The sequence below is a fragment of the Ranitomeya variabilis genome, chromosome 1 (genome assembly GCF_051348905.1).
Source record: "Ranitomeya variabilis isolate aRanVar5 chromosome 1, aRanVar5.hap1, whole genome shotgun sequence".
In the NCBI taxonomy this organism is placed as follows: Eukaryota; Metazoa; Chordata; class Amphibia; order Anura; family Dendrobatidae; genus Ranitomeya; species Ranitomeya variabilis.
The window spans coordinates 946,892,048-946,916,943 of NC_135232.1; the positions used below are offsets into that span (position 1 = coordinate 946,892,048).

Consider the following 24,896-nt stretch of genomic DNA (forward strand, 5'->3'; position numbering starts at 1 on the left):
GTGACTGCGCTGGCCACACCATTACAGATAGAATACCAGCTGCCTGCTTCTTCCCTAAATAGTTCTTTCATAATTTGGAGGTGTGCTTTCGGTCATTGTCCTGTTGTAGGATGAAGTTGGCTCTAATCAAGCGCTGTCCACAGGGTAAGCAATGGCGTTGCAAAATGGAGTTATAGCCTTCCTTATTCAAAATTCATTTTACCTTGTACAAATCACCCACTTTACCAGCACCAAAGCAACCCCAGACCATCACATTACCTCCACCATGCTTGACAGATGGCGTCAGGCATTCTTCCAGCATCTTTTCAGCTGTTCTGTGTCTCACAAATGTTCTTCTGTGTGATCCAAACACCTCAAGCTTGGATTCGTCTGTCCATAACACTTTTTTCCAATCTTCCTCTGTCCAATGTCTGTGTTCTTTTGCCCATATTAATCTTTTCTTTTTATTAGCCAGTCTCGGATATGGCTTTTTCTTTGCCACTCTGCCCTGAAGGCCAGAATCCCGGAGTTGCCTCTTCACTGTAAATGTTGACACTGGCGTTTTGCATGTATTATTTAATGAAGCTGCCAGCTGAGGACCTATGAGGCATCGATTTCTCAAACTACAGACTCTAATGTACTTGACTTGTTGCTCAGTTGTGCAGTGGTGCCTCCCACTTCTCTTTCTACTCTGGTTATAGCCTGTTTCTGCTCTCCTCTGAAGGGAGTAGTACACATCGTTGTAGGAAATCTTCAGTTTCTTGGCAATTTCTTGCATGGAATAGCCTTCATTTCTAAGAACAAGAATAGACTGTCGAGTTTCACATGAAAGTTCTTTTTTTTGGCCATTTTGAGAGGTTAATGGAACCAACCAAGTGTAATGCTCCAGATTCTCAACTAGCTCAAAGGAAGGTCGGGTTTATAGGTTCTCTAATCAGCCAAACAGTTTTTAGCTGTTCTAACATACTTGCACAAGGGTTTCAAGGGTATTCTAACCATCCATTAGCCTTCTTACACAGTTAGCAAACACAGTACCATAAGAACACTGGAGTGATGGTTGTTGGAAATGGGCCTCTATACACCTATCAAGATATTGCATTACAAACAGGACGTTTGCAGCTAGAATAGTCATTTACCACATTAACAATGTATATAGAGTGTATTTCTGAATCACTTTGTTAGCTTCATTAGAAAAAAAAAAAGGAAATTACTAAGTGACCTTAAACTTTTGAACGGTAGTGTATAGGTTCTTTTTTTTATTTAAGTGGTGAACAAAGATCCAACATTTTTTCAAAAAAAGTGTCGCCATTTTCCAAGACTCGAAGCATCTCCATTTTTTGGTATGTGGGTCTGGGTGAGGGCTTATTGTTTTGTGTGCCGAGCTGACGTTTTTTATTAATACCAATTTGGAATAGATAAGATGTTTTGATTGCCCGTTATTGCATTGTATTGCAGTGTTGTAGGGACCAAAAAAACTTAATTCTCCACGTTTTGATTTTTTTTCTTGTTATGCCGTTTACTGATCGAATTAATTATTTTTATATCTTGATAGATAGGGCATTTCAGAATGCGGCAATACCAAATATGTGTATTTTTTTTTTTTTTAATTGTTTTATTTTGAATCGAACAAAAGGGGTTGATTTGAACTTATATACAGCTCTGGCAAAAATTAAGAGACCACCACATCAAAACCCTGTCATGTGCAGCCCAATCTCCGGCATACACAGAGACTAGCGGTGGACTCCGCATCATACTCCGGATACAATAAGCTTTCAGCCTATTCCAATAGCAGGGCACTGGCACCCCAGTGACTCCAAGTTGACCTACTGTTTAAGTTCACGTAGGTGCAGCGCCCCAGAGTCCTGGTCGTTGCAGTACTGTGGCTCCGCCACTATGGGGAGCTATGGTGCGTCTGATGGCACTGAAGGAGTTCATCTGATCAGGTATCACAGACACCAATACATTTCACAGCCAGGCCTCCGGGGGGAGCTAAGGGTTCTATTCACTAGGCCACTCCCCACCATAGTGGGTAAACTGGGGGTCAGGCAGGAAGTTAGAGGAGAAAGCTGACTGGGTTGGAACCAGGCAACACCTTGTGGCAGAGGGTGTTGTGGGGGAAGATACAGTAGGGTCTCTGTCAGGGGTGGGATCCTGACAGAGGCTTGGCAACTTGAACGAACGTAACGGGGCCGTGCCTGCTCAGGATAGCGGCGGTGCCCAAGGAAGGATTAGAAACGAGATAGATTGTGCTGAGTGAGAAACGAGATCACGTAAAAGGAGAAATACCAGTAGGAGTCGTGCTGTAAGACCGAAGCAACATCCTACTGAGGCGCACTACCGGTGGCCGGAACGCCGAGGGAGTATCATAACATTCAGCTTCAAGCAATACTCCAAACAGCGGCAGGACAGTCAGTCTAAGGCGGGCTGTCTAACTTAAATCACCTATGCAGTCTTGGGGGGCAACTTGTGGAGAGGGGCGACTCTAGGGTCCCGGAAGAGCTCCGAGCCTACCCGTCAAACGGGTGCCGTCCCAACCAGAACACCAGGGAGGGACGGAGGATTAGCAGAACATCATCTAATCGAGTTGTGAGGGAACTTAAGAAACAGACACAACAGTTGTGGGGACTTTCTGTAAGCACAGCAGGGAAGGACCACAACACCTAGTGCTAGAAGGAAGGCACAGATTTCCACCTGCTAAGAGAACTCTGGAGGTGCTATTGGGCCGGCCGGACTTGCGCAGCCTGGTGAACCGTATTCTGGACTGAGGACCCAGAGACCTTCAGTAAAGAGGTAAAGAGACTGCAACCTGGTGTCCTCGTTATTTACTGCACCGCACCACCACCACCATCCACATCTTTCATTTACTGTGCGCCCCTCGGCAGGGTCACGGACTGGGCCTAGCCACCGTGACAACCCCAGAGCAGAGACTCAGAGGCCCGGTACCGGGTACCCCTCGGCCCTGCGGCAGTGGGGGCGCTACAATACTTGGCGTCAGGAACAGGATCTACTTAAGCCTGAAGAATCAGGTCATGTGTGCCTTGGAACTGTGGTTTGTTGGGCTTGGACTGTACTTTATTGCAAAGACTGTGCTGTGCCATTTACCGCCAAAATCCGCCGCCATTATAGCGCTGAGGAGAGCGCAGGAGAAGAAGAGGGGCGTGGAGTGGGCGTAGGCAAGCTGGAGAGCGCGAACAACAATGGCCGCCCAGTCTAAGTATTTCTGTGTCCTGAGGACGTGTCCGTCAACAGCTGAGGTCCGCCTCCTGATCCTGTTTGGAGGGTGGAGACCATGGAGACGGGGCCGCCCACGAAAGAGACCGCGGGAAGAGGACACTGGAGAAGGAGAAAAGATGGCGACACCGGGAACACCGCGTGGGACTGACCCGATCCAGCCTGAGGCTGCGCCACTCGACACAGCCCCGGATGCACCAACATTGCGGGGACTGACCCTCACGGAGCCACCGATGGGCCAACCCCCCTTGCCACCGTCTGAGGAGTGTGTAGCTGCAGCCGAGGCCCGCCGGATAGCACGCCTCTTGGAGGCTGATGCTCGCGTGCTCGCTCGGCTGGGCCAGCCCACGGAGGTCCGTTTGTCTCCGGTGTCCCCTGCTCCTCCCAACCCGGCCGCGGCTGAAAGTGCGCTGCAGACGCAGGGCCTGAAGATCATGCCAGAGGCCGGAAACCTGCGGCGCTTGGTGGCTGCATGGCGAGACCGACCACAACCGGCAACCCAGGTTGATCTGACCTACGTCGCAGAGGTCCCATCGTCCCACTGGGGTGTAGTGGTCTCCTTCAACCCCCGACATGGAAGAGGGGTTATACAGGAGATCGGGGAGCCGCTACAAGTCCACGTGGACCGGGAGGAGGTAGAGCCCTGCGGAGGAAGGTTCGCTCGCGACCTGGAGCCAGGTGATGCTGTAACTTACACCAGGTGGAGGAGGGCAACAGGCGAAGCTGGCTGGATGGCGCGGGGCGTCCAGCGGTGCGTCGCACTCCAAGCCACTGCCGGAGCATCAGAGGATGAACCTCCTGCTGCAGAAGCCACAGAACCTGTCCCTGCGGAGCGGCGGGGAACCCGGACCCACCATGTACCTTGGGGGCGTGCGGGATCATCAGTGAAAAGAACATCGCGGCGAGGGATCCTGTCATTGCTGGGACCAGAACCGCTTCCTGGATCGGCAGCACGACCCGTTGGTCTGGTGAGGCCCGGAAGGAAACCACCTTCTTCCCCGAAAAATGAGTAAGCATAAATGCTTTATAAATGTAAATAGTTACTGTTCCCTTATGTTGCTGCTAAAACCCGTTTAGGGTTAATTCTTAAGGGGATCCTTTTGTTGACCCGGGATCCCTATTGTTTTGTTTATTTTTCTGAGTTTTCTTTGTTGCACAAGTTTTCAGTTGAAAAGAACTGCCGCAATCATGAACAGTGCATGATACAAACTTTTTGTACATAGTTTGCACCTTATTAAAGGTGCTCCCTACTGGTTTTACTTCAAAAAGGACTCTTTGTGAAGATACCACACTGGAACCTTTGCCGAGTACGGACTGGTAGCTTGAGAAGACGTGCTACCTCATAGAGACTTGGTCCCCTCTTAAAGGGGACGTTCATGTGTTGCACTTAAATGGTGATATTGCTTTAAAGGCTAAGAGATAGCAATAATGTTTGATGAAAGAAAGTGATGATAATGTTTATATGAGGAAGTTATATGTATCCAACTAGTTAATTGTAAAGAAATGCTGATGAGGTTCTCCGAAAGAAAGTGAAAGATAGAAGAAGGATGCAGTGGGCCCGTAGGGGTAGATGTGGTGTCCAGCATGCATGTTAGTGAGAAAGATAATGAGAAGGCTTAATGTTCGATAAAAGAAACTGTTTTTGATAATGTTGATAGATAGTGGGGATAGAAGGTGAACCCTGAGTCCTCAGAGGAGTCATGTAAAAATGGCTCGGTGCTCTTAAACTGAAAGTAATGTTATGTTCTATACTGTGTATAGTAGTTGAAAAGGCAGTAGGCCCGGGCTGAACGGGACGGTCCTGCATAGAAGGGAGAGGCAGTAGGTCTGGTGCCGTTAGGACAGGCGGTCCTGCAGATTTAAAGAAGGAGAATGGAAAAGTTAAATTGCCTTATAATGTGATTATAAGAAGGTCTTTAGTGGATGCAGAGTGTATGTCCTTAAAGGCAATGTTAAATTATTGTTCAACAATTTTGCACTTAGTAGAATACCCGGTTGGGTAAAAGGAAAGTTAATTATAGTGCTTTGGAACAAAGCACTATACTGTTATTCCACCGTGGTAAACTTCTTCTTATTCTTATTATTCAGTCCGCACGTAATGCGGCCCGAACCGCTAAACTCACAGACTCCAGTGAGGTGTCATTTCGAAGCCAGCGTCCCCAAGAGGTGTGCTAAGTATTTTTCGTGCCGATCGGATTTGTAGTTTTTGCGCAATTTGTGTTTGAAAAAAGTCTTTCAATGCGTTTCAATAGGGAAATTGTCCCATACGTTTATAATGGGCTGGTTTCTGAGGCAATTTCTAAAAATAACTGCCACCTGGCTGATTAGCTCATTGATATGCGCAGTCAGACACAGTTACTATGCCAACGCCTATGAAGTCTACATCAGCTCACCAGGTCACAAGTTTTGTCAGATAATATCAGCTCTTAAAGTGACAGTACAGCACAATTCCAAACCACTATCCTTAGTCTTATGATTATTAGACTGTGGCCCGATTCTAACTCATCGGGTATTCTAGAATATGCATGTCCACGTAGTATATTGCACAGCCACGCAGTATACAGTGCAGAGCCGCGCAGTACACAGCGCAGAGCCGCGCAGTACAAAGCGCAGAGTCGCGCAGTATAAAGCGCAGAGCCGCGCAGTACATAGCGCAGAGCCGCGCAGTACACAGCGCAGAGCCACGCAGTATACAGTGCAGAGCCGCGCAGTACACAGCGCAGAGCCGCGCAGTACAAAGCGCAGAGTCGCGCAGTATAAAGCGCAGAGCCACGCAGTACACAGCGCAGAGCCGCGCAGTACACAGCGCAGAGCCACGCAGTATACAGTGCAGAGCCGCGCAGTACACAGCGCAGAGTCGCGCAGTATAAAGCGCAGAGCCGCGCAGTACACAGCGCAGAGCCGCGCAGTACACAGCGCAGAGCCGCGCAGTACACAGCGCAGAGCCGCGCAGTACACAGCGCAGAGCCGCGCAGTACAAAGCGCAGAGTCGCGCAGTATAAAGCGCAGAGCCCCGCAGTACACAGCGCAGAGCCACGCAGTATACAGTGCAGAGCCGCGCAGTACACAGCGCAGAGCCGCGCAGTACACAGCGCAGAGCCGCGCAGTACACAGCGCAGAGCCGCGCAGTACACAGCGCAGAGCCGCGCAGTACAAAGCGCAGAGTCGCGCAGTATAAAGCGCAGAGCCGCGCAGTACACAGCGCAGAGCCGCGCAGTACACAGCGCAGAGCCGCGCAGTACACAGCGCAGAGCCGCGCAGTACAAAGCGCAGAGTCGCGCAGTATAAAGCGCAGAGCCACGCAGTACACAGCGCAGAGCCGCGCAGTACACAGCGCAGAGCCACGCAGTATACAGTGCAGAGCCGCGCAGTACACAGCGCAGAGCCGCGCAGTACACAGCGCAGAGCCGCGCAGTATACAGCGCAGAGCCGCGCAGTACACAGCGCAGAGCCGCGCAGTACACAGCGCAGAGCCGCGCAGTACACAGCGCAGAGCCGCGCAGTACACAGCGCAGAGCCGCGCAGTACACAGCGCAGAGCCGCGCAGTACACAGCGCAGAGCCGCGCAGTACAAAGCGCAGAGTCGCGCAGTATAAAGCGCAGAGCCGCGCAGTACACAGCGCAGAGCCGCGCAGTACACAGCGCAGAGCCGCGCAGTACACAGCGCAGAGCCGCGCAGTACACAGCGCAGAGCCGCGCAGTATACAGCGCAGAGCCGCGCAGTACACAGCGCAGAGCCGCGCAGTACACAGCGCAGAGCCGCGCAGTACACAGCGCAGAGCCGCGCAGTACACAGCGCAGAGCCGCGCAGTACACAGCGCAGAGCCGCGCAGTACAAAGCGCAGAGCCGCGCAGTATAAAGTGCAGAGCCGCGCAGTACACAGCGCAGAGCCGCGCAGTACACAGCGCAGAGCCGCGCAGTATAAAGCGGAGAGCCGCGCAGTACACAGCGCAGAGCCGCGCAGTACACAGCGCAGAGCCGCGCAGTATACAGCGCAGAGCCGCGCAGTACACAGCGCAGAGCCGCGCAGTATAAAGCGCAGAGCCGCGCAGTATACCGCGCAGAGCCGCGCAGTGCACAGCGCAGAGCCGCGCAGTGCACAGCGCAGAGCCGCGCAGTACACAGCGCAGAGCCGCGCAGTATAAAGCGCAGAGCCGCGCAGTACACAGCGCAGAGCCGCGCAGTACACAGCGCAGAGCCGCGCAGTACACAGCGCAGAGCCGCGCAGTACACAGCGCAGAGCCGCGCAGTACACAGCGCAGAGCCGCGCAGTACACAGCGCAGAGCCGCGCAGTACACAGCGCAGAGCCGCGCAGTACACAGCGCAGAGCCGCGCAGTACACAGCGCAGAGCCGTGCAGTATACAGCGCAGAGCCGCGCAGTATACAGCGCAGAGCCGCGCAGTACACAGCGCAGAGCCGCCCAGTATACAGCGCAGAGCCGCGCAGTATACAGCGCAGAGCCGCGCAGTACACAGCGTAGAGCCGCGCAGTATACAGCGCAGAGCCGCGTAGTATACAGCGCAGAGCCCCGCAGTATACAGCGCAGAGCCCCGCAGTATACAGCGCAGAGCCGTGCAGTACACAGTGCAGAGCCGCGCAGTACACAGCGCAGAGCCGCGCAGTATACAGCGCAGACACACGCAGTACACAGCACGGACACGCGCAGTACACAGCGCAGAGCCGCGCAGTACACAGCGCAGAGCCGCGCAGTATACAGCGAAGAGCCACGCAGTATATAGCGCAGAGCCGCGCAGTACAAAGCGCAGAGCCGCGCAGTATACAGCGCAGAGCCGCGTAGTATACAGCGCAGAGCCGCGTAGTATACAGCGCAGAGCCACGCAGTATACAGCGCAGAGCCACGCAGTATACAGCGCAGAGCCACGTAGTTATACTGCCCAGTCACGTAGTATATTGTCCAGTCACATAGTATACTGCATATCCCTGTTAAAAAAAAAAAAAAGAATTAAAATAAAAAAGTTACATACTCACCTCCTGGAGCGGCCGGTATCTGATGGTTGTTGCACCTCCTAGAGCGGCCGGTACACGATGCTTGTTGCACCTGGAGTGGCCGGTACCCGATGCTTGTTGCGCGCTCCGGTCCCAAGAGTGCATTGCGGTCTCATGAGATGATGACGTAGCGGTGTTGTGAGACAGAAAGACGGAAGTGCCCTTAGACAATTATATAGTAGATTACCCCGCTCACCAAATCGGACCCCGAGGGGCCCGGCTCACCAAATCGGACCCAGAGTGACCCCGCCCACCAAATCGGACCCAAAGTGACCCCGCCCACCAAATCGGACCCAGAGTGGCTCCGCCCACCAAATCGAACCCAGAGTGACCCCTTCCACCAAATCAAACCCAGAGTGACCCCTTCCACCAAATCGGACCCAGAGTGACCCCACCCACCAAATCGGACCCTGAGGTGCCCAGCCCACCAAATGAGACCCTGAGGTGCCCAGCCCACCAAATCGGACCGAGTGACCCCACCCACCAAATTGGTCCCTAAGGTGCCCCGCCCACCAAATCGGACCCAGAGTGGCTCCGCCCACCGAATCGGACCCAGAGTGGCCGCGCCCACAGAATCGGACCAAAAGTGACCCCGCCCACCGAATCGGACCTAGATTTTCCCCGCCCACAAAATCAGACCCAGATTGACCCAACCCACCAAATCGGACCGCCTGAGGGGCACCCAAGTGTGAAAGTCTTGCAGGGGCAGCCCGGGCACCATTCCAAAGCACTATCTGTAGTTCCTTCAGGAAATACCCATCTAGTTCTTATTATTATTCAGTCCGCACGTAATGCGGCCCGAACCGCTTCACTCACAGACTCCAGTGAGGTGTCATTTCGAAGCCAGCGTCCCCAAGAGGTGTGCTAAGTATTTTTCGTGTCGATCGGATTTGTAGTTTTGGCGCAATTTGCGTTTGAAAATGTTTTTTCCCCTCATTGTAATGCTTTTCAATAGGGAAATTTTCACATAGGTTATAATGGCCGGGTTTCTGAGGCAATTTGAAATGTACCTGCCACCTGGCTGATTAGCTCATTGATATGCTCAGTCAGGCCCAGTTACTATGCCAACGCCTGCGAACTGTACATGACCCTAGCAGGACAGTTTTGGCAGATAATATCAGCTCTTAAAGTGATAGCACAGCACAATTTCAAAGCACTATCTATAGTCTTATTATAATTATTGCCCCGCTCACCAAATCGGACCCAGCCCGCCAAATCGGACCCAGAGTGGCGCCGCCCGCCAAATCGGACCCAGAGTGGCGCCGCCCGCCAAATCGGACCCAGAGTGGCGCCGCCCGCCAAATCGGACCCAGAGTGGCGCCGCCCGCCAAATCGGACCCAGAGTGGCGCCGCCCGCCAAATCGGACCCAGAGTGGCGCCGCCCGCCAAATCGGACCCAGAGTGGCGCCGCCCGCCAAATCGGACCCAGAGTGGCGCCGCCCGCCAAATCGGACCCAGAGTGGCGCCGCCCGCCAAATCGGACCCAGAGTGGCGCCGCCCGCCAAATCGGACCCAGAGTGGCGCCGCCCGCCAAATCGGACCCAGAGTGGCGCCGCCCGCCAAATCGGACCCAGAGTGGCGCCGCCCGCCAAATCGGGTCCCAGAGTGGCGCCGCCCGCCAAATCGGACCCAGAGTGTCGCCGCCCGCCAAATCGGACCCAGAGTGGCGCCGCCCGCCAAATCGGACCCAGAGTGGCGCCGCCCGCCAAATCGGACCCAGAGTGGCGCCGCCCGCCAAATCGGACCCAGAGTGGCGCCGGCCGCCAAATCGGACTGCCTGAGGGGATCCCAAGTGTGAAAGTCTTGCTGGGGCAACCCGGGCACCATTCCAAAGCACTATCTGTAGTTCCTTCAGGAAATACCCATCTAGTTCTTATTATTATTATTCAGTCCGCACGTAATGCGGCCCGAACCGCTAAACTCACAGACTCCAGTGAGGTGTCATTTCGAAGCCAGCGTTCCTGAGAGGTGTGCTAAGTATTTTTCGTGTCGATCGGATTTGTAGTTTTGGCGCAATTTGCGTTTGAAAAAAGTGTCTCAATGCATTTCAATAGGGAAATTTTCCAATACGTTTATAATGGGCCTGATTTCTGAGGCAATTTCTAAAAATAACTGCCACCTGGCTGATTACCTCATTGATATGCGCAGTGAGACCCAGTTACTATGCCAACGCCTATAAACTCTACCAGCCCACCAGGTCACAAGTTTTGTCAGATAATATCAGCTCTTAAAGTGACAGTACAGCACAATTACAAAGCACTATCTGTAGTCTTATCATTATTGCCCCACTCACCAAATCGGACCCAGCCCACCAAATCGGACCAGAGTGCCCCCGCTTGCCAAATCGGACCCAGAGTGCCCCCGCCCGCCAAATCGGACCCAGAGTGGCGCCGCCCGTCAAGTCGGACCCAGAGTGGCGCCGCCCGCCAAATCGGACCCAGAGTGGCGCCGCCCGCCAAATCGGACCCAGAGTGGCGCCGCCCGCCAAATCGGACCCAGAGTGGCGCCGCCCGCCAAATCGGACCCAGAGTGGCGCCGCCCGCCAAATCGGACCCAGAGTGGCGCCGCCCGCCAAATCGGACCCAGAGTGGCGCCGCCCGCCAAATCGGACCCAGAGTGGCGCCGCCCGCCAAATCGGACCCAGAGTGGCGCCGCCCGCCAAATCGGACCCAGAGTGGCGCCGCCCGTCAAATCGGACCCAGAGTGACCCGGGCCACCAAATCGGACCCAGAGTGACCCGGGCCACCAAATCGGACCCAGAGTGACCCGGGCCACCAAATCGGACCCAGAGTGACCCGGGCCACCAAATCGGACCCAGAGTGACCCGGGCCACCAAATCGGACCCAGAGTGACCCGGGCCACCAAATCGGACCCAGAGTGACCCGGGCCACCAAATCGGACCCAGAGTGTCCCGGGCCACCAAATCGGACCCAGAGTGACCCGGGCCACCAAATCGGACCCAGAGTGACCCGGGCCACCAAATCGGACCCAGAGTGACCCGGGCCACCAAATCGGACCCAGAGTGACCCGGGCCACCAAATCGGACCCAGAGTGACCCGGGCCACCAAATCGGACCCAGAGTGACCCGGGCCACCAAATCGGACCCAGAGTGACCCGGGCCACCAAATCGGACCCAGAGTGACCCGGGCCACCAAATCGGACCCAGAGTGACCCGGGCCACCAAATCGGACCCAGAGTGACCCGGGCCACCAAATCGGACCCAGAGTGACCCGGGCCACCAAATCGGACCCAGAGTGACCCGGGCCACCAAATCGGACCCAGAGTGACCCGGGCCACCAAATCGGACCCAGAGTGACCCGGGCCACCAAATCGGACCCAGAGTGACCCGGGTTGACCAAATCGGGCCCAGAGTGACCCGGGCCACCAAATCGGGCCCAGAGTGACCCGGGCCACCAAATGGGACCCAGAGTGACCCGGGCCACCAAATGGGACCCAGAGTGACCCGGGCCACCAAATGGGACCCAGAGTGACCCGGGCCACCAAATGGGACCCAGAGTGACCCGGGCCACCAAATGGGACCCAGAGTGACCCGGCCCACCAAATGGGACCCAGAGTGACCCGGGCCACCAAATGGGACCCAGAGTGACCCGGCCCACCAAATGGGACCCAGAGTGACCCGGCCCACCAAATGGGACCCAGAGTGACCCGGCCCACCAAATGGGACCCAGAGTGACCCGGCCCACCAAATGGGACCCAGAGTGACCCGGCCCACCAAATGGGACCCAGAGTGACCCGGCCCACCAAGCCTCAACCCTGAGGCTACAACTACCAAACCAGCGCCTGAGGGGCACCCAAGTGTGAAAGTCTTGCAGGGGCAGCCTGGGCACCATTCCAAAGCACTATCTGTAGTTCCTTCAGGAAATACCCATCTAGTTATAGCATGTTGCTATGATATCTAACCATGTTTGTAACGTTCAAGTGTCCTCACCTCCCATAAAGGGAAGCTCTGTTACGTATACTTATTGTTATTGCACTCAACAAAACTGTATGTCTTTTTGCTAACTTGTATTGTTGTTTTCTTCCCAGTCCCGGAGTACTGTGTTTAACCAGGGGGGAGTGCAGCGCCCCAGAGTCCTGGTCGCTGCAGTACTGTGGCTCCGCCACTATGGGGAGCTATGGTGCGTCTGATGGCACTGAAGGATTTCATCTGATCAGGTATCACAGACACCAATACATTTCACAGCCGGGCCTCCGGGGGGAGCTAAGGGTTCTATTCACTAGGCCACTCCCCACCATAGTGGGTAAACTGGGGGTCAGGCAGGAAGTTAGAGGAGAAAGCTGACTGGGTTGGAACCAGGCAACACCTTGTGGCAGAGGGTGTTGTGGGGGAAGATACAGTAGGGTCTCTGTCAGGGGTGGGATCCTGACAGAGGCTTGGCAACTTGAACGAACGTAACGGGACCGTGCCTGCTCAGGATAGCGGCGGTGCCCAAGGAAGGATTAGAAGCAAGATAGATTGTGCTGAGTGAGAAACGAGATCACGCAAAAGGAGAAATACCAGTAGGAGTCGTGCTGTAAGACCGAAGCAACATCCTACTGAGGCGCACTACCGGTGGCCGGAACGCCGAGGGAGTATCATAACATTCAGCTTCAAGCAATACTCCAAACAGCGGCAGGACAGTCAGTCTAAGGCGGGCTGTCTAACTTAAATCACCTATGCAGTCTTGGGGGGCAACTTGTGGAGAGGGGCGACTCTAGGGTCCCGGAAGAGCTCCGAGCCTACCCGTCAAACGGGTGCCGTCCCAACCAGAACACCAGGGAGGGACGGAGGATTAGCAGAACATCATCTAATCGAGTTGTGAGGGAACTTAAGAAACAGACACAACAGTTGTGGGGACTTTCTGTAAGCACAGCAGGGAAGGACCACAACACCTAGCGCTAGAAGGAAGGCACAGATTTCCACCTGCTAAGAGAACTCTGGAGGTGCTATTGGGCCGGCCGGACTTGCGCAGCCTGGTGAACCGTATTCTGGACTGAGGACCCAGAGACCTTCAGTAAAGAGGTAAAGAGACTGCAACCTGGTGTCCTCGTTATTTACTGCACCGCACCACCACCACCATCCACATCTTTCATTTACTGTGCGCCCCTCGGCAGGGTCACGGACTGGGCCTAGCCACCGTGACAACCCCAGAGCAGAGACTCAGAGGCCCGGTACCGGGTACCCCTCGGCCCTGCGGCAGTGGGGGCGCTACAATACTGACACGCTATCTTCTCAAATACGTAACTGAAGAAGGTCGCATGAGACCGAAACGTTTTGTTGGTTCTACATAATAAATTCTCAAGCCACTAGCATTAAGTTGAGTGCCGGGTTTGTTTACATATACAGCCCAATCTCCAGACCTGAACCCCAATGAAAACCTCTGGAATGTAATCAAGAGGATGATGGATAGTCACAAGCCATCAAACAAAGAAGAACTGCTTACATTTTTACTCCAGAAGCAGTGTGAAAGACTGGTGGAAAGCATGCCAAGGCACATGAAAGCTGTGATTAAAAATCATGGTTATTCCACAAAATTTTGATTTCTGAGCTCCTCCTGAGTTAAAACATTAGTATTGTTGTTTCTAAATGATTATGAACTTGTTTTCTTTGCATTATTTGAGGTCTGAAAACACTTTGTTTTTTTTATTTTGACCATTTTTCTTTGTCAGAAAAAAAATACAAAATTTATTGCTTGGAAATTCGGAGACATGTCAGAAGTTTATAGAATAAAAGAACAATTTACATTTTACTCAAAAATATACCTATAAAGGGAAAAATCAGACAAACTGAACATTTTGCAGAGCTGTATATATATATTTTTTTTACTTTTTTTGTTTTTTACTTGCTTCAGTAGTTTCCATGGGAGACTAGAAGCTGCAATCATCTGATCGCTTGTGCTCCACATAGCAACATTGATCTGTGAAAATGAAAAAATATATATATTTTTCACCCAAAAGTGTTTTAGCCCCAAAATTTGTTGTGATTACACTGATACTCGATATGTGATCGTAAACTACTTTTGAGGCACAGTGCAAAGCTCAGAATGGAAGAAGCTTCCTTTGTCTCCTGTAGTGCAGATTTTCCCAGAATAGTTAGCAGACTCCATATACAGAGTCCCTAAGTGATAAATGAGCAGAATCCCCCCCCCCCCCATTCAAGCGACCCTGTTTTGGAATATATATATATATACATATATATATATATATATATATATATATTTATAATTACGGGAATTTATCTACAGGTTTATATCGGGTTTTTGTATTTGGCTGCTGTCACACGCTAAAAAATGCTTATATATATATATATATCAAATCTATTTGTTTCGCAAAAAATAAGCCCTCACATGGCCATATTGATGGAAAAATAAAGAAGTTATGGCTCTGGGAAGGAGGGGAGCGAAAAAGGAACATGGAAAAATTGAAAATCCCAAGGGCATGAAGGGGTTAAAGGCATAGCAAAAAGGAAAGTTGTACATATTCTTAAAGAAAGAGTTTAAGAGCATAATAAATGGAAAAGTTGTACATATCTTTGAAGGAGCTGCATAAACATACCCCCACCCTCACGACCTCTCCCAAACCATACAAGGTATAGGAGTGGATCCGCTGATTGTCTGCAGAAGGTACCATTGAGTGTTCCCCAATTGTGTCCTGAATTTGTCTCTGGTGTCTTGAGGGAGCGATAGTATGAACAGTGACCATGTACTAAAAATTTCCCAGTTAATTTTTCCTTACTGGTAAGGGTATCAAGCCAATCCATCCGAAAAAGAAACATTATTTTGGATTGTATGAGTGATTTTGATGGTGGTAGTGGATTCGGCAATGTTGCAGGATACTTTTTCTGGTAGCTGAGGCCCAGATTGCCAACATAGCCTTAATGTGTTTAGGGAATTTATATGGAGTAGTGTCTAAAATGTTAACCCCTTTCTGCCATCTGACGTACTATCCCGTCGAGGTGACCTGTGACTTAATTCCCAGGGACGGGATAGTACGTCATAGGCGATCAGCCGCGCACACGGGGGGAGCGCGGCCGATCGCAGCCAGGTGTCAGCTGATTATTACAGCTGACATCCGGCACTATGTGCCAGGAGCAGTCACGGACCGCTCCCGGCACTTTAACCTTTGAAACACTGCAATCAAACATGATCGCAGCGTTGCGGTGGCATAGGGAAGCATCACACAGGGATGGGGCTCCCTGCGTGCTTCCCTGACACCCTCGTAACAACGCGATGTGATCGCATAGTTCCGATCGTCTCCTCCGACCTCCTCCCTTATTTTTTCTATAAAATAGTTTTTATATAAAAGCGCCAAAACATAAAATATAAATGAGGTATAGCTGTAATCGTACTGACCCAAAGAATAAAACTGCTTTATCAATTTTACCAAACGCGGAACGGTTTAAACGCCCTCCCAAAAGAATTTCATGAATTGCTGGTTTTTGTTCATTCTGCCTAACAAAAATCAGAATAAAAAGCGATCAAAAAATTTCATGTGCCCAAAAATGGTACCAATAAAACGTCAACTCGTCCCGCAAAAAACAAGACCTCACATGACTTCATGGACCAAAATATTGAAAAATTATAGCTCTCAAAATGTGTTAATGCAAAAAAAAATTTTTTTGCAATAAAAAGCGTCTTTTAGTGTGTGACAGCTGCCAAATATAAAAACCCGCTATAAATAGTAAATCAAACCCTCCTTTATCACCGCATTAGTTAGGGAAAAATAATAAAACAAAAAAATTTATTTCTATTTTTCCCTTTAGGGTTAGGGCTAAAGTTAGGGTTGGGGCTAAAGTTAGGATTGGGGTAAGGGTTAGGGTTGGGGCTAGGGTTAGGGTTTGGATTACATTTACATTTGGGATTAGGGTTGGGATTAGGGTTAGGGGTGTGTTGGAGTTAGGGGTGTGGTTAGGGTTGGGATTAGGGTTAGGGGTGTGTTGGGGTTAGGGTTGAAGTTAGAATAGGGGGGTTTCCACTGTTTAGGCACATCAGGGGCTCTCCAAATGCGACATGGCGTCCGATCTCAATTCCAGCCAATTCTGCTTTGAAAAAGTAAAACAGTGCTCCTTCCCTTCCAAGCTCTCCCATACGCCCAAACGGGTTTACTCCAACATATGGGGTTTCAGCGTACTCAGGACAAATTGGACAACAACTTTTGGGGTCCAATTTCTCTTGTTACTCTTGAGAAAATTATTTTTTTTTTAGCCCCCAGTGTTGTATTTTCCCAAGGGTAACAAGAGAAATTGGACCCCAAAAGTTGTTGTGCAATTTGTCCTGAGTACGCTGATACCCCATATGTTGGGGGGGAACCACCGTTTGGGCGCATGGCAGAGCTCGGAAGGGAAGGAGCGCCGTTTGGAATGCAGACTTTAATGGAATTGTCTGCGGGCATCACGTTGTGTTTGCAGAGCCCCTGATGTACCTAAACAGTAAAAACCTCCCACAAGTGACCCCATATTGGAAACTAGACCCCCCAAGGAACTTATCTAGATGTGTTGTGAGAACTTTCAACCCCCAAGTGTTTCACTACAGTTTATAACGCAGAGCCGTGAAAATAAAAAATCTTTTTTTCCCACAAAATTAATTTTTTAGCCCCCCAAATTTTTATTTTTGTGGAAAAAAAAAGATTTTTTATTTTCACGGCTGTGCGTTATAAACTGTAGTGAAACACTTGGGCATTCAAAGTTCTCACAACACATCTAGATAAGTTCCTTATGGGGTCTACTTTCCAAAATGGTGTCACTTGTGGGGGGTTTCCACTGTTTAGGCACATCAGGGGCTCTCCAAACGCGACATTGCGTCCTCTCTCAATTCCAGTCAATTTTGCATTGAAAAGTCAAACGGCACTCCTTCCCTTCCGAGCTCTGTCATGCGCCCAAACAGTGGTTTACCCCCACATGTAGGGTATTTGTGTGCTCAGGACAAATTGCACAACAACTCTTGGGGTCCAATTTCTCCTGTTACCATTAATAAAATATAACAAATTGTATCTGAAATAAATTTTTTGTGAAAAAAAATGTTCATTTTTATTTAAACATTCCTGAAATGCCTGAAGGGTTAATAAACTTCTCGAATGTGATTTTGAGCCCCTTGAGGGGTGCTGTTTTTAGAATGGTGTCACATTTGGGTATTTTCTATCATATAGACCCCTCAAAGTGACTTCAAATGTGGTGTGGTCCCTAAAAAAATGGTGTTGTAAAAATGAGAAATTGCTGGTCAACTTTTAACCCTTATAAACTCTCTTACCCAAAAAATTTTGGTTCCAAAATTGTGCTGATGTAAAGTAGACATGTGGAAAATGTTACTTAAGTATTTTGTGTAACATATCTCTGTGATTTAAGGGCATGAAAATTTAAAGTTGGAAAATTGCGAAATTTTCAAATTTTTCCCCAAATTTCAGTTTTTTTGACAAATAAACACAAGTAATGTCAAGGAAATTTTACCACTAACATGAAGCACAATATGTCACGAGAAAAAAAAATGTTAGAATCACTGGGATCCATGCAAGCGTTCCAAAGTTATAACCTCATAAAGGGACAGTGGTCAGAATTGTAAAAAGTGGCCCGGTCATTAACATGCAAACCACCCTTGGGGGTTAAAGATAGCCCATTGTGGCATGAGTAGAAATATAATCCCACAGAGATTCTGGAGTTTAGCATGAATAGACTTCCATAATTTTTGAACTTTGGTACAATCCCACATATGGTGATATGGCAAAAGTACCCGAAGGAGACGTTTTTGACTTGATGTATGGAGTAATATAAACTCTATGAAGGAGTAACAGGTTCGTGTCTGTATAACTACTAGAAGGGATAATCTACCATTGTACAGTGGCATCTAGTATGTCCCTGACCGTAATGTCCTGTATGTCATTAACCCACCGTGTAGGTCCTGTATTCTTGTCCTCCCACGACCACATCCTGCGCAACATTGTACAAATGCTGCTTGTTGAGGCTATTTGCATTCTGGCGGTCCTGAGGAAGCCATCTATAGTGTTCCTTCCCTATCCGTTCTCCTTTATCTGCTATGCTTTTTAAGGAGGGCTTTTTAGGGACGAGTTGAAGTTTTTATTGGTACCATTTTCGAGCCCATAATTATTTTTTATCACTTTCGATCTTTGGGGGGCAGAATGAACAAAAACCAGCAATTCAGGAATTGTTTTGTTTTTTTTCTTTATGCCATTCCACGTGTAGTAAAATTGATAACGCAGCTTTATTCTACAGATCAGTACGATTACAGCGATAACACACTTATATATTTTTTTATGTTTTGGCGATTTTAGACAGTAAAAACTATTTTATAGAAAAAAATAATTTTTTCATCACTTTATTTTGAGAGCTATAACTTTTTTATCTTTCCGCTGATGGAGCTGTATGGCGTCTTGTTTTTTGTGGGACAATACGACGTCTTCAGCAATACAATTTTTATTCGCATTCGTCTTTTTTTCTTTTTATCGCGTTTTATTCCACTTTTTGTTTGGCAGTATTCCGAAAAAGCATCATTTTTTGCCTTGTGTGTGTTTTTTTTTTTTACATTGTTCACTGAAGGGGTTATCTGGTGAGACAATTTTATAAGTAGTGTCGTTACGGACTCTGCAATACCAAATATGTGTACCTTTCTTGTTTGTTTTTTTTTCTTTCATACAAATATTTATTTATGGGTAATAAATCTATTTATCTCTATATATACATAGTTGTGCATGCAGATACATTTTAGTACCCCAAGAAAAATCATAATGCAACTTCCTTCAAGTTTTTGCACCAAAAACTCAGCAAGACCTGATGCCTGTGTTGTTTCCTGCGTTTTTGCACTTACCCATTGTTTATGGGCCAAAAAATGCTGAAAGAAGCGAAATGCTGCAGTTTTTTTTAAAATGCAGCAGTTTTCCGAATCAGTCAGGAAAATAAAACCAATGTGTCTGCATGACATTTCTGAAATCTCATTTGCTTTGCTTGTAATGTGAAACACAGCTTAAGATTTGCATAAAAAATGCAGCAAAAACGCATCATGTGAACATAGCCTAGCATTATCCTAAAGCAAACTCCTAAAATCGCAGTTACTCAAAGTGAAATCTGGGTTCTTCTTTTATTTTCCCTATGTTGTCGACATTTCATAATTTTACCTCTTGGTTTTTACAATGAAGTTTAAAGGGAACTTGTCACCCTCAAAATCGAAGGTGAGCTAAGCCCACCTTCATCAGGAGCTTATCTACAGCATTCTGTAATGCTGTAGATAAGCCCCCGATGTATCCTGAAAGATGAGAAAAAGAGGTTAGATTATACTCACGTGGGCGGTTCGATCCGATGGGCGTCGCGGTCCGGTTCGATCTGGGGCCTCCCAACTTCTTAGGATGACGTCCTCTTCTTGTCTTCACGCTCCGGCGCAGGCGTACTTTGTCTGCCCTGTTGAGGGCAGAGCAAAGTACTGCAGTGCGCAGGTGCCAGGCCTCTCTGAACTTTCCCGGCGCCTGCGCACTGCAGTACTTTGCTCTGCCCTCAACAGGGCAGACAAAGTACGCCTGCGCCGGAGCCGCAGAGTGAAGACAAGAAGAGGACATCATTGTAAGAAGATGGGAGGGACCGGACCGCGACGCCCATTGGACCGGACCGCACCGCAGCGGGACCGCCCCTGGGTGAGTATAATCTAACCTCTTTTTCTCATCTTTTAGGATACATCGGGGGCTTATCTACAGCATTCTGGAATGCCCCTGATGCCGGTGGGCTTAGCTCACCCTCGATTTTGGGGGTGACAGGTTCCCTTTAAGTTTGCAATGATTCTAATCAGGAATGTCTGACTGTGCATATCGTAACTTACAATATGTATTAACAGAAATGTTTTCTCTTTTTTAACAGCCTTTTGGTAGGAATGTTGCCTGTTCTAGACGAAGTTTTGGAGGCATTCCGACAGTGTAAATTACTCCATGATGACCTTCACAGATCGTAACCGACTTTATTCCTGGATTCTCATTGATAAATGAATTCTCGAATTGTATTAATATTTAACATCACCTTAAGGTATTGGTGAGTAATGGTGTTTTTTAAATACCATAAAATTTGATCCATATTGGTCCGATCAGACCAGAACCCGCTTAATTGTTGTATGTAAATTGTGAAATGAAAGGCTAAAAATATACCTCATCTGCCAGAAAACTCCTCTGACGTGTAGAATTTTTTCTGATAATTACAATGATTAGAGCATGTAAACAGCTTCTGGAAAATGTGAAAGACTGCTCCCAATGTTGTGAATAAATTTTTTTTAAAAAACCCCACCTTTCTAAGGATAATCTTAAATGAGGAAGAGGAGTTTTGTCTCTAAACAATCAAAATAGGTTATAAATGACAGACTAGGACCAACTTCACAATTTCATTAGCTGTTACATCGGTCTGATTTCTCAGACATCTATATGTGAACCCAGTTTAAACCATATTTAAAAAAACAACTTTTAAGTGTATTTGTGGAAGTCTGAATCTTTAAAAAAATATGTTTAATATCCCTTAACGGCAGCATAATTTGACAGAATTTGAAATAACTAGATTTGGCTATTAGGAAAAGTTTGGTTTGATAAAGAAAACATCCGCTCCAATCTTAGCTTAGATGACCCCGCCGTATGCATGATTATTTTATTGGTTCCCCTCATCAACCAGGAAAAAAAACGTATTATGAAGTGTTCCGTAACCAATGACCATATAAATTGTGTTCTAGAGAATCCAGATAAATTGGTGGTTTAAGTATCTAGATCATGGGTGGGCAACTTTTTTTCTGCCATGGGCCATTTGGATATTTTACACCATCACTCGGGGGGGAGGGGGGGTTACAAAATTATTAACTTGAAATCTATCATCCTATATTTGGTTATACATTTAATTAATTCATCCATAAAGTGATGGCTGGATATGATGGCTTAATAATTTTGCTACTTGCAACTACTTTTCCAGATTTGCATCGGTCTGGAGCACAGTCAACTCTTTAAGATGAATTTTGAAAAGAATCTCGCAGCAGTAAGTTCTGAACACAGATGTATTTTACACTGCAGGTGTCCTCACAGTGGGAAATTCGTCACTGCTCAGTTATAGAACTTAAGCGGGGGAGGGGGGTCTGCAGTATATACATCACATATGAGACTTGTACTACTGTATACATCACTTAGTAGACACTGGGGTTGTGGCATGTAGATCACGTGAGACAACGGGGCGTGCAGATCACGGTAGACGCTGGGAGGCGTGTAGTTCACAAGAGATGCCGGGAGGCGTGTAGTTCACAAGAGATGCCGGGAGGCGTGTAGTTCACAAGAGACTCCGGGAGGCTTGTAGATCACAGGAGACCCCGGTGCTGGGGTACATGATATTTACTCATTGCACCAGCACTCCACTCTGGCCAGTAGATGAGGTATCTGAGACAGGGGACTTTCCTCTGTTACATCCATATGTTCCAACAGGGCATGAAAAAGGGGGTTGTTTTAAGTTCCTTCTTTGTATCTCGCCTTCTCTGTGCACATGAACACTTAGATGAGCCTTCATGTGGAAGGACAGAAGATGCTTCCAAACATGTCGATGGCAGCTTATCACACCTGGTAACAAAAGTATTGTGTTTTGAAAGTTAATGTCAGATTTTTTTCCTCCTCGGCATCTATCGGGGAAGTGTTGCACTCTTTTTAACTTTATTTTGTTGGAATTCTAACTGTAACTATGTACCAGAAGTTAAGAAATTAAGCTTTAAAAAAAGTAGTATTTGTCACAATGACAACACCTTGGCTTCTATTCATCAAGACCCGCATTGGGCACACCGGTCTTGAAGAAGGGACATGCTGGAGTTAGACACTCCTGATTCATTAAGAGGCATAGGCCTGTTAGTGAATCTGGAATATCGTAAAAGTGGTGGGCACCTCGCCAAAATTACAGACTGAGGTAAGATTTGTGGCATAAGAAACACTGCTGCTCGTCATGAATTTACTGTGTTGAAGTTTCTACACCACCATTTTATCTCGACTCCACCCACTTGGTCAAAGCTGGGCAAAAATGCCTTGAGAATGTCAAAAGTCATAAATTTTTAGCGCAGCCTGGCGTTAAGCTAAAATTTGATGACTTTTCAAAACTTTCTGACAAAATTCTGGCATAATGTAGTTTGATAAATCTGGCCCCTATGACTGCTGAAGATCCACGGGTGATTTCACCAGAGAAATGTGTAACAAATGGAAAGTTTGTGGTCTGTATCCACACTACCAGGTGATGGAAGAAATATCAAATGCCGGAGATAATGTAAAAAAAAAGTTGTTTTTTAAAATTTTTCTATACTTTTATAAGCGTAGCCTACTTCTTCTTCAGGAAACAAAAACCATATTGCATGGCAGTGATACCTATTATGTCTTCTTTTAATCTTTGTTCTATCACTACGGTTGCGTTCTTAGTGGCAAAACAGGGTTTTGGGATTTTTGTGTTCTTTGTTTTTTTTTCACACTTATTTAACTTTTCACTAAGCCTACTGTGGGATTTGTACAGTTTTCACTTTGATCTATGGGCTCATACACTGCGGTACCCGTGTACCTCAGTCCATGAGACTTGTCAGTGAGTCATTGACTCTGCCTATGAGACCCAGCTTATACCTGGATCTCACAGGCCATGAGAATCAGCTTATACCTGGATCTCACAGGCCACCATACCCTGAGCCTATCAAATGATCTCATGATATCAATGCACTCGCGATTACGATCTTGTCTTTTAACCCACTTTTAACTGCTTAGATACCACTGTTGTGATTGACAGCTGTATTTAAGGAGTTGCTCCAAAACCAACCTGGGCCGATACCACAGGGTGTTTACCTGTCATATACAGTACAGCTATCACCCGTAGGAATTTTGGCTGAAGAGGGAATGAGGGCCCTTAACAGTCACCGTTGCTATGCGTATCGACGCTCATTAAGGGGTTAAAAGTAAAACACAATAATTAAAGTTAATTGATAAAATATTTAAAAAATAAATGACTTGCAAGAAAAAAAATATTTAAATAAATTTGATTTATATAAAGAAAATGTTTATATAAACAGTAACTGACATACCGCAAAAATGCAACATGCCATGAATATAAAAAGACACCAAATTTAGAAAGTTGTTTCTGATGGAATGCAGAGATTAAAAAAAGCTCAAAAATCTTCAGTACGTAAAGGGGTTGTCAGTGAATATTATTTCTGTTTAATCTTTTTATCTTGCCGAGGATTCAGTTGAATTTAATAATTTAAAGAAGCTTTCCTGTCTGTGAGTTGCTATAAAAGCCGTGTGCCTGTTCATGTAAACTTTATCGCGGTGGTCAGTCTACATGTCAGCCTCGGCCCCCTTCTCAGCCTCAGGAAATCTGTACATGGCTTTCCATGTTCGGTCTGTCTTCGATCTCTAGGGAGAGGTGGAGTGACCATACATATATTGAGCACTCCTTCACCTTATACGTTCATTATCGTTCAACTCTGTGGGAAAATGCCATGATTAATAACAATAACAACTGATTTGTTTCCTAGGAACAAAGTAGTTCATAACATTGTTTGTATGAAATGTATTTTTAAAATCTCTAAAAATAAGGAAATGCTAGCCACCTTATTTTTTCTCGATCATGTATGTACTTTGATGATTAATCTAATATCTTTTTATGGATAAAGCCGTCTGCTGTGTTTTGGATCTCACGTGCCCTTTGCATTTCTATTACCGCCCTTTGTTTAAAATAAGGTAAAACCGGTATAAAAGGTGTAAAACCATCATAAATATTCCATCATATTTTTTTAAAATGTCCTGTAAATTGTATGAATAAAAATGTAGAATCAAAACCAAAATTTGCAAGAGGGGTTATTTGCACATTTCATTCTAAGGACAAAGACCTTTACCAATTATAACCTCTGGCATGTCTCTATAGTATACAATTGTGTTTAAGTTCTAGGTATTGCACATTGTATGTATTTTACAAAGATGGCCTCTACTATAATATAGGTATTTATTTTACTGTGAAGAGAAGAACATCTTCCATATGTCCTAAAAAGACACTGGTCATTTGTTTAGAAAATGGTCCACTCACTTCTTAAAGGGAACCTGTCCCCCTGGTTTCCCTGTATAAATTATATTCACCACCCTTCCAGTCGTTTTTTACAGTAATCTCTTTATAAGAGCCCCGCTTCGGTGCATACCTGAGAAAATAGCATTGGTAATTGTACAGCTTTGTATGCTAGTTGGCACCTGACAGTCCAATGGCTGTATCCAGCCAGTTTTCAGTGCCTCCCCCCCCCACAAATGCAGTCCTCCTGACTTGATTGACATTGCTGATGCGCGTCTTATAGCCCATCATGCAGTTTTTGTTACCTACTGTGCAGGCATGAGTGTTGAACAGCCTCTGTGAATGGTATTGGAGATGGCAGTCTTATTAATTATGGCATGAGGATGCCAATACAGGGATATAGGATCTTACCAAGCATGGTCTATACCAGGGGTGGGGAACCTCAGGCCCCGGGCCATTTACGGCCCTCAATGACCTTTTATCCGGCCCCCGGGCAGATTCTCGGGGACCACAGTGCTTGGGCAGGCAGCTGTATTTTGATTGCCACCAGCTCATTAATTTCTTGCTCTGTTAGCACACACATGCAGTGTTCACTACTGAACACTGAAGGGCATGCAATGAAAGATTACGTCCTGACACCAGTGCTAGA

The 24,896-nt window shown here is 47.6% G+C and overlaps 1 protein-coding gene across 11 annotated transcripts in view; it reads left to right on the plus strand.

The window, feature by feature from the left end:
- The window catches only part of IL15 (interleukin 15), a 130,108-nt gene that overhangs the window by 75,950 nt on the left and 29,262 nt on the right, over window positions 1–24,896 (plus strand). For 6 of the 11 annotated variants that reach the window (XM_077279251.1, XM_077279243.1, XM_077279241.1 and 3 more), the window contains exon 2: window positions 20,072–20,239. In XM_077279251.1, the coding sequence (XP_077135366.1) occupies window positions 20,193–20,239 (47 nt within the window). In that variant the 5' untranslated portion in view covers window positions 20,072–20,192. Of the gene's footprint in view, window positions 1–20,071; window positions 20,240–21,154; window positions 21,218–24,896 lie in introns of all 11 variants that reach the window. The other 5 variants (XM_077279249.1, XM_077279248.1, XM_077279246.1 and 2 more) reach the window with 3 other exon arrangements.